Source organism: Spermophilus citellus (genome assembly GCF_964194105.1).
Source record: "Spermophilus citellus genome assembly, chromosome: 15".
NCBI lineage: Eukaryota > Metazoa > Chordata > Mammalia > Rodentia > Sciuridae > Spermophilus > Spermophilus citellus.
In genome coordinates, this window is record NC_138195.1 from 68,539,179 (window position 1) to 68,554,511 (window position 15,333).

A 15,333-nucleotide genomic window follows, 5' to 3' on the forward strand; every position below is an offset into this window, starting at 1 on the left:
CTAATCTCAGGGTAAAAGCATATAGTCTTTCATTACTAAATGCATATTAAGTATAGGTTTTGTTAAGTATGGGTTTAAGTATATTAAATATAGGTTAGGTAGATATCTTTTATCAAGTTAATAAAGTTCCACTCTATTCCTATTTTTCTGAGTTTTATCATAGGCAATATTGGATTTTTTCAGATGCTATTTTGTATCACTTGATAAATCAAATCTCTTCTTTGATCTGTTAATAGAGTGGGTTACATTGATTGCTTTTCAAGTGTTGAAAGAGCCTTGCATCCCTGGAATAAACCCCATTTGACTTTGAAGTATATTTTTAAAATATATTGCTGGATTTTATTTGTTAATATTTTATTAAGGAGTTCTTTTCATCTATATTAATTTTAGACTTTGTTCTGTAAATTATTTGTACTTTTTGGCTTTAATAAAAATATTCATAAAATAAAATACGAAATGCTTTTATTTTCTGGAAAAATTATGTAAGATTGATGCTAATTCAATTTAATTCTCCAAATAAATCATTAGATAATAGAAATGTTTGTCTTGGAGTTTTAAAATTATAAAATCAATTCTCTCCATTGCTATGCAGATACTCAAATTAGCTATTTTGTTTTGGTTGAGTTGTGGTAATTTATGTTTCTTGAGGAATTGGTCCACTTAGTCTAACTTGTCAAATTTATGTATATAAAGTTGTTTGTGTTTTCTCTCTCTTTTTTTTCTGTTAGTCTGTCAATTTTATTGTTCTTTTCAAAGAACTGGCTTTTTATTTCACTGATTTGTCTTTATTGTTTTTCTTTTTCAATTTTACTTATTTCTGCTCTTATTTTATTATTTTCTTCCTTAAACTTTTAGCTTATATTTCTTTCCCTCTAGGTTTTTTAAATTATTATTATTGACTGGAGACTCTTCTGATGTATGCATTTTAGCGCTGTAAGTCTTCCTCTAGGTACTGCTTCAGCTGCATCTAACACATGTTGATTTATTTTCTTTTTTATGCAGCTTAATAATGCACTATCTTAAACTTCATGGAACTTATTGTTTTGACTCATGAATTGTTAAAAGTGTGTTGTTTATTGATTTTTTTCCAAAATTTCGGGAAATTGCCTGCCATCCCTCTGCTATTGATACCTAGTTTCTTTCCATTACAACTGAATACCACAATCTGTATAATTTCAATTCTTTTAAATTTGTTTAGTTTGTTTCATGGCCAAAGATATGGTCTACCTTGATATTTGAGTATCTAGACTGTGGGTTGTGGAAACGGATGTGTGTTCTACTATTGTTCGGTGAAATGCTCTATAAAAGTCTATTAAAAATCTATTAAATTCTCTTGGTTAGGTACTGCTGAGGTGTATATATATATTTTTTGATGGAAATATATATATATATATATATATATATATATATATATATATATATATATATATATATAGTGTTGATTCTGCGTCTAGTTGTTCCATCAATTTTTGAGAGGAGGGTGTTGAAGTATCCAAATATAATTATGGATTAATTTATTTCTCCTTTCAGTGCTATAAGGTTTTGCTTCATATCTTTGCAGCTCCATTATTTGGTTCATATACATTTAGAATTGTTATGTTTTCTTGGTGTATTGAACCTTTATCACTCTGTATTCTCTGTTTCTGGTAATTTTTCTTTTCTTTTTTTTTTTTTGCTTCAGTCTATTTTGTCTGATATTATTGATACTGCCGGTTAACAGTAACAAGTTCTGATTCCTCACATGTTGAAGTGTAACATTAGAGGAGTACACAGAGGCAAGCATATAAAGCAGGTTTTATTTTAAAAGGGGTAACATAGACTTCTTCCGGAAGAGAAGGGGGACATAACTGGTATCCTGGTATTCCAAGAAGTAAGAGCATTTTCCCTTTTCTATATATCCTAGGCTTACTTTGTTCTCCTGCTCTCTTCCTCTTATCTCGCTCCTTCCTGCATATGTAACTAGGCCCAGGAGATGGCCCAGATGAGTTGGCCAAAACGTGAGAAGCAGATGGGCTGGAGGGGCCAAGGTGGAGTGATCCTGGCAGGAAGGGGACCCAGGACACATTAATTAACAACTTTCACAATAACTTTCACAACTCCCTGTAGGGAGAGACAATCCCTGGAATAGGTTATCTTGGCAACAGGTTGGAGCAGGGGCAGGTTATCTTGATAAGGGTAGAGGAAGGCCTCTGAAGGCATTGACATTTCAATTCCTCAGACCCTATTTCCTGGACCCAAACTGGCCTCCATTCTGTGGATGGAACCTTTGCCTATCTGCACTGACTGCCTGTCTTCAATTCTGGTTTCATTATTATAACTAGTTCTGATTTCCTTTGATTAAATATTTCATGGTATACTTTGTTTTTTCATTCTGTTACTTTCAACCAGCCTATATTGTTGCATTTGAATGAGTTTCCTGGAGACAACACGTTGTTAGGTCATGTTTTAGAATCTATTGCTCCAGTTTCTGTCTTTTAATTAGTGTATTTATTGATATCTTAGGGCTTAAAAGCCTTCCATTTCATTTCTCACTTCCTGTTATATTTTTGGTTTCTCTGTTTTCTTCTTACCTTCTTTTAGTTACTTAAACTTTTTGTTTTAATTTATCAACATTTTTGTTTTAAAACATTTTAAACATTTTTAAACATTTAGTTGTAGGTGGACACAATGCCTCCATTTAATTTTTATGGGATGCTAAAGATTGAACCCAGTGCCTCATGCTTGCTAGGTGAGTGCTTTTCCTCTGAGTCACAACCCCAGCCCCTACTTAAACTTTTTTAAAAAGAATTCTATTTTATTTATAGTGACTTTTGTGTAAAACTACTGTATGTACAAAAATGGCACAAAAGTGAATTCAACAGTCGATGCACATGCATACTTCATTCACATCTTCAACAATAAAAGGTTTTAACACTACAGAACTAAATAAGAATACCAGCTTCAAGGGCAGCTGTTAAGTACTGAAGTCACATAAATCACACCAGAATGGACAAATATTGCCCAAGCAAAATTCTATTATTAAAACTCAAACAGGCTTAAGGCCATTCAAGTTCAAGCACAATTATACAAATCGTTTGGAGTCCCTTCTATTTATGTTTGAATTATGTGAATTTTCTTCCAACTTATGGTCTTAAACTTCTGCTTTACAAAATCCAAAAGGAAAATACAGAAGAAATCAATACAGTCAGGCATGGTGGCACAAGCCTGTAATCCCAATGGTTTAGGAGGCTGTGGTGGGAGGAACCTGAGTTCAGGGTCAACCTCAACAATTTAGCAAGACCCTAAGCAACTCAGAGAGGCCCTGTCTCTAAATAAAATATTAAAAACGGTTGGGGGTGTGGCTCAGTGGTTAAGCACCCCTAGGTTCAATCCCCAGTACCAAAAAAAAAAAAATCAAAATCAATACAGAGGTTACATGGTTACATTAAATAAAAGAAACATACATAGCTATAATTAAGATGAAGTGAGGAAGACCCAAACATTAAAATTGTAAAATTTGCTTGTTACTTGTTGGAACCGGTCCTACACTAGGACTTAGGTAATATATAAAATTTTTTGTTGTTGTTCTTGTTCTTACATTTATTTTCCTCCAAATTGATTGTGTTTTTCTCTAATGATATGAAAAGTCTTTGTTTCCCTTTTCCAAGTGTTGAGATTCAAAAAGCCAGGTCTTAATCATACAGTAATCTTCACCTCTTCAATGTCTTGTATGTTGATTTAGTTTCATGTATAGGTATTTATGTTAGTTTTCCTCAGGGATTTATACATTGATATATATTTTCAAGTAGATTACTTATGTTGCTCTAACACATCCTTTTCATCAGTGTACTGTTAAAACTAATCAAAACCTCTTCGCATGTATTTTCCCTTACAATCACAGCATATACTCTCACTATCTGCAAAGCCAACAGTCTCAAATGATTTAGTGAATGAAAGGAAATAAAAAGTGAATAAATAACATATGAAGGAGAAATAATGGGAATTAGAAAATTCATGTAGGTCAGCTCTTTTAATCAGCCAGCCAGCTTGCTAGCAACAAGGGATGGTTTCCATTGAGGAAGCTGCTGTGGAGAGGGAATGTGGTCACCAGTGACCTCTGTATTATCTGGGGCTACAGTGGGAAGTTGCTTGTTTTTCATCGCTGCTTTTTCTATGTTGCAATTCCCAGAGTCAAAATATTTTTTGCCCTTTCTACAATAATTTCCTTAAAAAAACTGAACTTCCAGACTTTTGTCCCTGATGAGGATATCTTGCCTTCAATTTTGCTTCTTCAGTTTTCTCCAGACTAGTCATTTTATTTTCCATTTCCTACTTCTCCTCTGTTGAGGCTGCCTCAGGGACTTCCACAGGCATAGCACTCTCTCTGTCTAGCCCATATTTACAGTGATTTTGAATGTATCTCTTCATTATAGCTTTTTATTGGTTGTTGTAGGTATTAAAATACATACATGTGGCTTATCCTAGTCTACTGGTGTTATCATCTTACCAGTTCATGTGAAATAAAGAAATCTTACTCGCTTTATATTTCTTTACCCCCCTCTGTTTTGTTTCAAATATTTTCTCTACCTACCCTAGAATCACATCAGAGTTGTCATAAGTTTTGCTTTATATGCAAAAAAAAAAATTAAATTCAAGAGGAGAAAAGCCTATTGTATTTAAACTCATATTTTTGCTTTCTACGTTCTCCCTATCTAATGTTCCAAGTTTCTTGTTTTGTCATTTTACTTCCATTTAGAGAATTTCCTTTAGCCATTCGTTTAGAATAGGTCTGCTCACCACAAATTCTCTGTAATCATGATGTATCTTGGTGTGGATTCTTTAGACTAGTTTGAAGTTCACTCAGCTTTTTGAATCTTCAGGTTTAAATCTTAGCAATTTTCAACCATTATATCTTCAAGTACTTTATCATCCTCATCCTGTTCTCTCCAAAACTCTAAGGACGATGTTCTCTTCTTCTCTTCCACCCTTTTGAAGTTATGTTTTATTGATATTTTCCAGTTCATTAAGTTCTTTTCTCTTTTCTCTCCATTCTGCTCTTAATCTTATCAACTAAGCTTTTTGTTTCAGTTGTTGCATTTTTCAGTGTTTAAATTTTCCATTTGGTTCCTCTTTATGCCTTTCATTACTTTGTAGGGATTTTATTTTATTTTTTCATTTGTTTCAAAATTCAGTGAGAAATGCTTCTCACTGAAGCATTTCTTTCATGACTATTATAATATTTTTCTTAGTTAAATCTAATTTTTTATCTATAGATTGTCTATTTTGTTGTTGTTCATTTTGAGATCTTGATTTCTTTTCAATTTTCTATTGAAACCTAGAAATTTTCATGTTATAAAACTCTAGATCTTATTTAAACATTCTGGTTTTGTTATTGTTGCTTCTCTTGGTTTTATTTAATTTTGTTTTGGAGGTGGGGGTCTCACTAGGCTCAAAGGATCCTCCTATCACAACCTCCTGAATAGCTGGAACTACAGATGCATGCCATTGCACCCAGTTTAAACCTGTTTTTACTTTACTGGCTTTTTAAACGCATTGCTTTGGCATGGGAAGTGAGGGCACTACTGCTTTATTGCCAAGTGTAGTTAAAAGTCCAAGTTGACCACTAAGCCTACATTGATGCCTAAGGAAGGCTCTTCATTAATTCTGGGTAGGGGTATTAGTTATTGTTGCTCAAAGGCTCCGCTGACACTGCAGCAAAAGGGGAAAAAGTCATATCAATACCAGGCAATGGGAATGAAAGTCCAGTTTCCCTACTTAGACACCATCCTGGCAGGAGTGGTGGGGAACCACATTAAATGCTCATGAAGGTGGAAATCTAGGCTTTCCACCTGGCCTTTGTTATTATGAACAGTAGGGCAAATTTTTGTGGTGGTGGCTAAGACAGAGTAGTTATTCTGTAAGTTTTTTGTCTAGCTACATTGTTCTATTAGTCCTTTGGCTAGAGAGAAGTGAATTTTGAGGGGAGCTTCTTTGGTCTACAGTCATTGGTACTTCCAGGTTATTGGATGCTTCAGTTTCAAGTCTGGGATATATAAGGGGAAAACAAACTCCAGAGAACTCACCATCATGTCATTCCTTGAGGTCTGTCTGACAACTTCTCTTCACTTTTCCATTATATTTGTATTATATATGTAATATCCAGGGATTTTTAGTTAGAGTTGTCAAGAGGAATAAGGAAAATAAATTTTATACTATCTTCTTGGAAGTAAGAGATGAGACACTATTTTTCAAAATATGATATTTATTTAGTGATAATATCTATTTTTTATGTTATATCTTTTCTTGCTAGAAAGTGAGCCTCAAAATGTATGTTTTAGCTGGGATAGTGGCATATGCCTATAATTCCAGTGACTCAGGAGGCTGAGGCAGGAGAATTGCAAGTTGGAGGTCAGCCACAACAACTCTGTCTTAAAATAAAAAAAGTAAAAAGGTCTGGAGATATAGCTCAGTACCCTCTCCTCAATGTCATGCTTTTAGTCTGGACATAATAGCTTGTTGAGTGAATTTATGAAGCCAAAAAACGAGTGCTACCAAAAAACAAATAATAAAAGAAGTTTGATTTTTAAATTGGCACTAAGCCAGTAGGAAGAATAGGTGGAGGGAAGAAAATCACTATATAAGAATTAAAGATAGCCAAGCATGGTTGTGCATGCCTGTAATTCCAGTGGCTTGGGAAGCCGAGACAAGAGAATTGCGAGTTCAAAGCCAGTCTCAGCAACTGTGCGGTGCTAAGCAACACAGTGAGACCCTTTCTCTGAGCAAAATACAAAATAGGGGATGGGGATGTGGCTTAGTTGTCGAGTGCCCCTGAGTTCAATCCCTGGTACCCCCCCCCTCAAAAAAATAGAATTAAAGTTAGGAAGCAAAGTTTAAATAAAATATTACTAGAGAATAGTAAAATTATACATAGAGTACACAGCTCAAGCGAAGGAAGAAATTGGTGTAATACAGCCAGGATTATCCACTCTTGGAGACAGATCTGATATAGTCTACTCCCCACCCCCACCTCCACAATCAGCAATCACTACATGAAGCATGAGAAAAAGGAGGCATATTTCATATTAGCTTTGGGAATAGTACAAAAAGTTTGGTCTCCTCAAATTGTCACCAACATACTTGCCTTATTAGCTTCTTATTGCTTTCCCTTTTAATCATCCTCTTCCTAGCACTGACAACAACAGTTGTTAACAACAAAACATCAACATGTCTTCAAGGTACTATTAAATACAAGACATGCTTTTTCTACCAAGCCCACAAGGTGGAAAAAAAGACGGTTATTAGGACACATTAAATGAAAAGTTATAATACATGTTGTCCCTTACTCATCCTTTTTCTTTCCATATCACTAAAACCCTGCCCCAAACCATGAATTTAAGAGAAAAGAAAAGGAAGAACCAGACACAGAAACTTATGCTTTATTTATGCAGTTGCCATCAAATCCCCCTTTCTAGCACAAACCCATCACTCCTGGGTCCTCTCTGACTTCTGATGTCCCCTAGAAGCCATCAACTCCCTATTAGTCACATTTCTATTAATAGTCATGTTACATCCAACATGGTCTTTTAAACAAAAATTGCAGACACAAGCTTCTAGAAACATGCCACTGTCAATTACCAGGTGAAGGAATAGAAATTGGAAGCTTCAATGACAATGGACATTGCAATTCTCTAATTTTTCATTTTCCCATTATTTATGACCTATACCAACATAAGACTTCTTGACTGAGTTGTGGTAATACCTCTCCCCTTAGTAAATAAAAATTTTCCTTAAACTCTATACTTCAGATTCATTGTCTAAAATAGAGAAAGGAATAGGGAGGTAGACAAGATAACGCCTGATAGAGTCTACAAGATATGCTCCAAATATGATTTGGCCCTATTGATTCAGGATATTATATACTAAGCATTTCCTCATCCTGAAAAAGGGGAAGAGGAGAAGCCCAGTCTTATAAAGAGGTATACATTTTGAATGACTGATGAACACCTATGGCAAATAACAGAATTTCCAGCAACAAAAAATTCAGAGACTATAGATAACAGGCTTACTCTAGAGAGATCCAGAATCATTTAATGACCCTAATGGAGAAAAACTAAGACTATATATTCATATATTCTTGTATCCATATATTCCTGTAAAACTATATATTCATATATTCTTGGCTATATATTCATATATCCTTTGCATAAAGAAAGTCTAGAATAAAGGTAAGCAAACTATTGCCAATGGGCAATATCAGCCTATCTTAATATAGCCTCCAAGCTAATGATTTTCACATTTTTTTAAATGTCAGTTAAAAATTAAAAGAATAATATTTTACAACACAGGAAATTAGAAAGTTACTTTTAATAATTCAAATGTCAGTGTTGATACATAAAGTTTTACTGTCATATTTTATTTGTCATGTTTTATTTGTTCTCTTGTTTACTATTGCAAATGAATGAATGCCTTTATGCTACAAGAATAGAACTGAGTAGTTATAGGAGAGATTGTATGGTCCATAAAGCCTAAAATACCTGACTCTTTATTTACAAAAATTTCCAGCATCTATTCTAAATCAATATACAAGAAACTTTATTAAATGATTACCTGGGAAACGGGAAAGGATGAGGGCCAGATGGGAAATTGTATTAAATATTTTTATATTATTTTGCTTTTTGGATTTCATAAATGTATTACCTTTTAAAATAAATTTTTAATTTTTCTACAAAGAGCATTCCTATACCCTTGTGGGAGCCAGACTTCAAGATCACTAACTTCAATTATCACTAACTTTTTAGCCAGACTTCAATTATCACTAACTTTTTTTTAAAAAAATTATTTTTTAGTTGTAGTTGGACACAATACCTTTATTTCACTCATTTATTTTTTATGTGGTGCTAAGGATCGAACCCAGGGTCTCACTCTACTGCTGAGCCACAACCCCAGCCCCATCACTAACTCTTGATATTTACATCCTCTCACACTATACCAAGAAGGTATGTGTGACAAATAATATACTGCAGATGGTTTGTAAATTCCAAGACTGGGTAATAAAAGACAATGACTTCCATCTCACTCAGCAACCTACAGAAAGGTACATGTGGTGAGGAACTGAATCCTTTGGCCAATGGTCACTTAGGAACTGAGGCCTGCCAACAACTGTGTTAATGAGTTTGTAATAGATGTTTCATGTTGAGCCTTCAGATGAGACTGCAGCCATCCAATATCTTAATTGAAACATCATGAGAGAGCTTAAACCAGATGTATTCAGCTAAGTAGCTCTCAGATTCTTTCTCCATAGAAACTGAGATTATAAATGTTTGTAGTTAAAACATCTTAGTGTTTAGAGATAACTAATGAAACCATTATCTTTGGCTTTTTAAGAGAAAAAGAAACTAGAAATATGGTTGAGGACCAAAATTTCAGATAAATGAAGGGTTCAGGAAGAATGTTGGTGACTAAATAGGTATAACAATAAGAATGCAGATTAATTTGGAAGGCAAAGTGTAATGACAGGGATTACATGAGTCCATTTACATCAAGTGATCAGATGGAAAATGTATTAAGGAATGGTCTCTAAAGCAGCTGGTATATGGAGTAAGAGAGCAGGAAGGAGGCAAGGAAAGAGCTCTGCTGCTGCTGGTCTAAGATACCAGCATTTCCTAACCAATTATGTTTCTAATTAGCTATGGGATCCTTAACAAACATATTGGCTTCTCTAGGGTTTCAGTTTCTTATCAAAAAAAGGAAGAGTTTGATAGGGTGATTATAAACACTCCACTATTGGAACATTCTCTTTGCACAATGCTAGAGGTAGTAGCATTCATTTACACTAATTCAGAGGAATTATACAGAGGAATTTCATAGAGCATCTTCTCAGCTGGGAAGGCAATCCAATTTGTGATATACATTTTACCATTTATTCCTTAATTGTTTACTGAGTATTTTCTCTGTTCTAGGCTTTAGGGATGAGAAGAAATTTAAAAAGTCAATGAGATACAATACCATTCCTCAGAGAAACCATAATATTCTAATTATATCTAGTCTGACACTCTTACCAATGTCTGTCAATTGGCTTAAAATCCACTCTTCATCCATATCTGAAATCCTTAGTTAGCTTCAAGTTGCTTCACCTTGACCTCTTAAGTTTGTTCATCTGTTCTTTTATCTTCCCCATAATGCTGACTTTGAACAGAAAAAAGGTACCTGACAGCCAGGGACCTTACCAAGCACTATTAATTTTAACAACCAAGGGACCATTATGCCCTTTTTTATGGACATTACACATCTATTAATGGGGCCTAAGATTGCTTTAGATTGTTTTGCTGTCATACTACAATGGTTGCTCAATCAACTGCAAACTCACTTAGGTGCAAATTCATCATTTTAGCCACAAGATATATGACATGGAAGCCTTTTAAAATTGCTTTGCTGAAATCAATATATCCTTTGGTTATGGAATTTCCAGATAAATCAAGGCACTAACCCCACCCCAAAAAGAAGCAAACTTAGTTTGATAGGGTTTCTCCTTAGTGAACAAAATTGGTTCTTATTGATCCCCATTTTTTTTGTTCTAAATGATCAAAAAACACAAGCTTTATAACTCTTCAAATTGTTTTTACAGATATGGAAACATTAAAACCACCCTGTTGTTTCCAGAATCCATTCTTTTTGCCTTAAAAATGAACTTTTACTCACATTTGATTGACTGATAGTTTTCCTTACTTATCACATTTATAGTTGATGCAGAAAGATTCTCCATTGCTTTCTTCCTTTACCCTCAATCCAACAAATACAGTATAAATTATAAACTATTAACATTATGGAATAAATAAATAGTCATTATATGATCATTCTAATTGCCATCTAAAAAGTCAGAAAATATTTTTTGCATCCTAATAAAAGCACAATAAAAAGTGATAGGCAAATACTTTATACATATTTTGGGGTTGTGAAATAGACTCAGAACGGAATGTGCAAAAACACATTAAGTAAATGGGATTTGGGGTAATAACTTTCTCTTTTCAAAGTTTTTCTTAAATCTTTTTTTTCTTGTTAGTGGAAACTTAAAGATACTGAAAGAGAAACAATTAAGCAATACTGTCTTACTTTGCTTTTATCATTTACATTGCAATATTTCATTACTGTCCAATCCTCAAAATTGGCCAGTGATAAAGACAGAAGATGGATTATAGTTTCTATTTTAGATATATATAGGTGAGACTTCCTTTTAAAGCCATAGAAAGAAATAACAACATAATATAGCCAAGTTCTTCAGATGAATTTTTTCTAACTTTAATAATACTCCTTAAAAAAGAGAGCGCAATACCCCCCACTCCCCCACGAAGAACACTCTTACTAACCAGGGAGTTTTACTTGAGAGTTGCCAAATGTGGACCCCTGACCCTTCCTGAATCCAGTGTAACTCAATGTCTTTCCTTGGCATTTATTACATAGGAGCCAGGAAACAAATTCAGTCCCACTCTGGTGGCAGAGCTGTGACAGACGTAAGAAATAGGAGCTGCTGTAACCAAGTTTCCAGCCATGTAAAAGCCAGTCTTAATAAATTAAGCAGATCAGAGAATAGCAGAGTTTATACATGAAAAGTGACACTCTAGTCCTTGGTGTTAGTAATCCTTTAGCCTTAATTTCACCCCTTTCTGAAGACAAGTTTCTACTTTGTTTGTCTAAGTTGATCTGAGCTATATTTCTGTCACTTGAAATAAAAAGGTCATTTCGGTTTTTTTCTCACATTTTTTATTTTATTTTTTTCAAGGAAAATACTTTATTTCTTTGCTATACAATTATGAGAAGATAATATTTCCTAATTCTTATAATTCAAACATATTGTCTAAGCTTTTACTTACAAGTCTTTCAGTAGTACTTTGGCAATGAAGAACAATGGAAAAAGCTGATATTACACAGTAATATTAGTCACTGTTTTAGCAACCCCTCTTCCCAACAGTAGGCCCATTGAAATTACCATTAACTTCTGAGAAAACAATTTCTTAAAAAAAATCAAAAGTATTATGATATGTCCCAAAATATGAAGAGAAATTAAAGTTATTCATTTAACAGACTATTAAATCTGAAGAGCTTAAAGACGGACAGACTAGGGCATCTGGGACATACTAAGGCAGTAGCTTTTACTTCTAATTAAAAAATTTTTACATCAGTATATACATAAACATAAACCTACATATATATGCATATTAACTAAGTTTTATAAAACAATATTTATTCTTATTATGTTTTCTGTTCTTAAGTAATTCTTCCTTTTCTTTAAACACTACTTCTAACCTCTGACCATTAAACAGACTTCCTGTTAAGAGCTATAATTCCTAGTCTTACATTGGAAGAGGAAAAGCAAGGCTCCACATACCCAGACTAAATTGTTCTTAGCAATTTTCTTGGCATCTCATATAAATTTTTTTGGGGAGTGGGGTATCAGGAATTGAACTCAGGGGCATCTGAACACTGAACCACATCCCTAGCCCTATTTTATATTTTATTTAGAAAGCAGGGTCTCACTGAGTTGCTTAGAACCTTTCTTTTGCTGAGGCTGGCTTTGAACTTGTGATTCTCCTGTCTCAGCCTCCCAAACTGCTGGGATTATACACGTGCGCCCCCACGCCTGGCTCATATAAAATTTAACTGAGAGACAGGTGCCAAAAATAAAAAAAATAAAAAGGTTCTTGTTTTTAAAAACTAAGTTTCAAAATCATTGAGTTAGAAGACCTTTCAGGACTCCTTCCAGCATATAAGCCTAAAAATAAACATTCACTACAAACTTAGAAAATAAACCACAAATCTATATCATTGTAGACTAAAAACTATTATCATTATATAACAAAAAGTTAATACTGATCATTCAAGCTTTATAATTTATCTTGTTAGACTTTCTCAACATACTGCCTGATTAAAAGTGCTAAAAGCATCTCAGCCTCTACTCAAATTTCCTCTCCATGCCTGAGAAGCATCTTCTGAGGCTTCTCCCTTACTAAATTTAGTATATTCTGCTCATAGTTCTTATTAATAAAGCAATTTTATATTTTATAAATATAACACCAAGTAAACACACTAAGCTATGTGTATCATTAGGTTTTTTAGACAGTGATGAATTTGAACAAATAGGTATACCTACCTAGAAACTAAGTAGCTTTCTTAATTCATAAAAACATGTAACTTCCCACTGGAATTACCTCCAGCCAGAATATACCGAGTTGGGTGCATGACATTGATAGAACACACAGAGGCAAGACATTCTCCAAGAAAAGAATGCACCCTCTTTCCTGTCTCATGGAAGATTTCCACTCGTCGTGGATGGGCCATGCTGCCAACTAAGATACAATCTTCTTGTTTAGGGTCCCACACGGCTTGGAACCGGGTCAGCCATCGTCCAGTGATAGTGTTGTGCCTGATGGTGGTGAGGAGAGGAATCTGGGAAGAAATACAGCTGCTGTCAAAGACTCTCAGCTTACAATCAGCACATGTGGTCACTACTCTGTTACCAGTAACAGGTGAAAAATAGGCAGAAGCAATGCTCTTCGTGTGTTCAGTCAAAGAAATCAAAGGCTGGCTTCCCCTGAGTTTCAGGTGCCTGACGTCATAAATATGAATATCCCTCAACCCTTCAGTCATGAAATACTGTCTGTGCACTGGGTGGACATGAACAGTTCTTATTTTTCTCAAAGAAGAACGAATTAGTTTCTCAAAAGAAGTTCCAGGTGTCCATCTATCCACCAGTGACATATTTCCATCCCAGTGTCCCACTAGTAAAGTGGAAGCATCTTCTGTCAAGAAGTCAAAGGAGGAAAAGCCACTTCTTTCATTTCTATATACCTCTTCAAAAATAGCTCTGGAAAAATCCCCACATCGTAACGTGCCATTATAGCTCAATGACAGTAGGTGGGCTGGATTGGCAGGTGAGAAGTAAAGACAGCTAACAGGTTGACTATGGGGATAAAAAACATATGCTCCATCTTCTTTTCTTTGCTGGGTCAAATCCCAAAGTCCAATTTGCCCACTTTTGGCCCCAGCTGCTTACCAAAGTTCTAGTTTCTGATGGGTGGAGAGCCACAGAGAATATTGAGCCATATTTATGAACAGCATCTTCACTAATAACCATTCCATTTAAATTGGCTTTGTAGCTTTTAATGCTGAACAGCCCCTTTTCAGTGTTCTTATGACTTGTCTTGTTCATTTCACCCCATGTCTGCAGAAATTCTTTAAATAGTTCATTGTTGTCATCTTGATTTTCAGGAATCATTTCTAAAGGCCCAGGAGGTAACAAAGGATTTTCATCTTCTTCTAATGTCGGCTGTGTTGGAGTTGCTGGTAATGAAACTCCTGAAGGATCCACTTTTAGCAATCGCATTGACCTTCTACATCCAATCTCATTTTCTCTCTTCTTAGGCTTCTTTCTCTTGGACTTAGGAGGTTGTCTCTTCTTTATCATTTCACGGAGCCTTGCAGCTGACTCAGACAACTGAAGAGAAGCAAAAAAGTTTGCATTTTCTGATATGTTCTTGAGTCTCTTCCTTTCATATGGTGACAATCCTGAAAAATCATCCAGGCCAGGTGTGGTATCTTCATCACTGCTTTCCACATCAACGTTGCCAATCACAGCATCTGAACTGTTCTTGTGTTCTAGTTTGTTACTTTCAGCATGAATATCTAAGGATGATTTTTGCAGAGTAGATTCTGCCTTGGAAGATATGGCTTTCATTTTTGGAATTAATTTTTTTTGCAAGTTTTCTTTAGTTGAGTCTTCTTAAACTTCTTACACATCACTGCATCATTAGAATTCTTTTCTAATAGGGATTTGGGGCACTTAAATTGACCTAACTTGTAATTAGTGAGTGAAAAGGGAGCAAGATAAACCTTAGCTGTTTTTCCTAGAACTGTAGTCTGTTCTGGTCTCAGAGATACGTAAACGACGTTTTGATTTTCTTTATATTCATTCACCTTCACCTGGTTACGCTGTCTGGAGCAAGCCTTCTCCTCGGCCTCCGCGCTTAACCACGACATCTTTCTACTGCTTAGCAGCTCTCTCACATTTTTTAAATTGGTGCATTATAGTTGAACATAATGATGGCATTTGTTGTTATATGTTAATACATGCACACAATATAACAATATAATTTGGCCAATATCACTCCCCAGCAGGTATCAAGTAGAAAAATAATAACAAGAAAGCCAAAGTGCAGCAGATGGAGGAAAAAAGTTATAAAAATACTTGATAGGTTGTAACCATATTTTATCTATTGAAACCAAAGAAAGATCAGGTTTTCTATATTATTTTAGAAAACAAAACTCTTGAGACTCTTCAGTAATAACTGATTCCATCTTAGT

General features: G+C 34.7%; 2 protein-coding genes and 1 pseudogene across 4 annotated transcripts in view; all 3 read right to left on the reverse strand.

The window, feature by feature from the left end:
* Window positions 1–15,333, reverse strand: part of HPSE2 (heparanase 2 (inactive)) — a 705,647-nt gene that overhangs the window by 431,528 nt on the left and 258,786 nt on the right. The window lies entirely within an intron of this gene.
* Window positions 4,014–4,353, reverse strand: LOC308634490 (cAMP-regulated phosphoprotein 19-like; annotated as a pseudogene). Its single transcript has one exon. The product of its transcript is annotated as a cAMP-regulated phosphoprotein 19-like (transcript).
* LOC308634488 (WD repeat-containing protein 76-like) lies at window positions 11,756–15,023 on the reverse strand. Its single transcript, XM_081268317.1, is given in 3 exon segments — window positions 11,756–14,022; window positions 14,024–14,734; window positions 14,737–15,023. Coding segments are annotated over 3 exon segments (1,863 nt in total). The 5' UTR covers window positions 15,010–15,023; the 3' UTR covers window positions 11,756–13,143.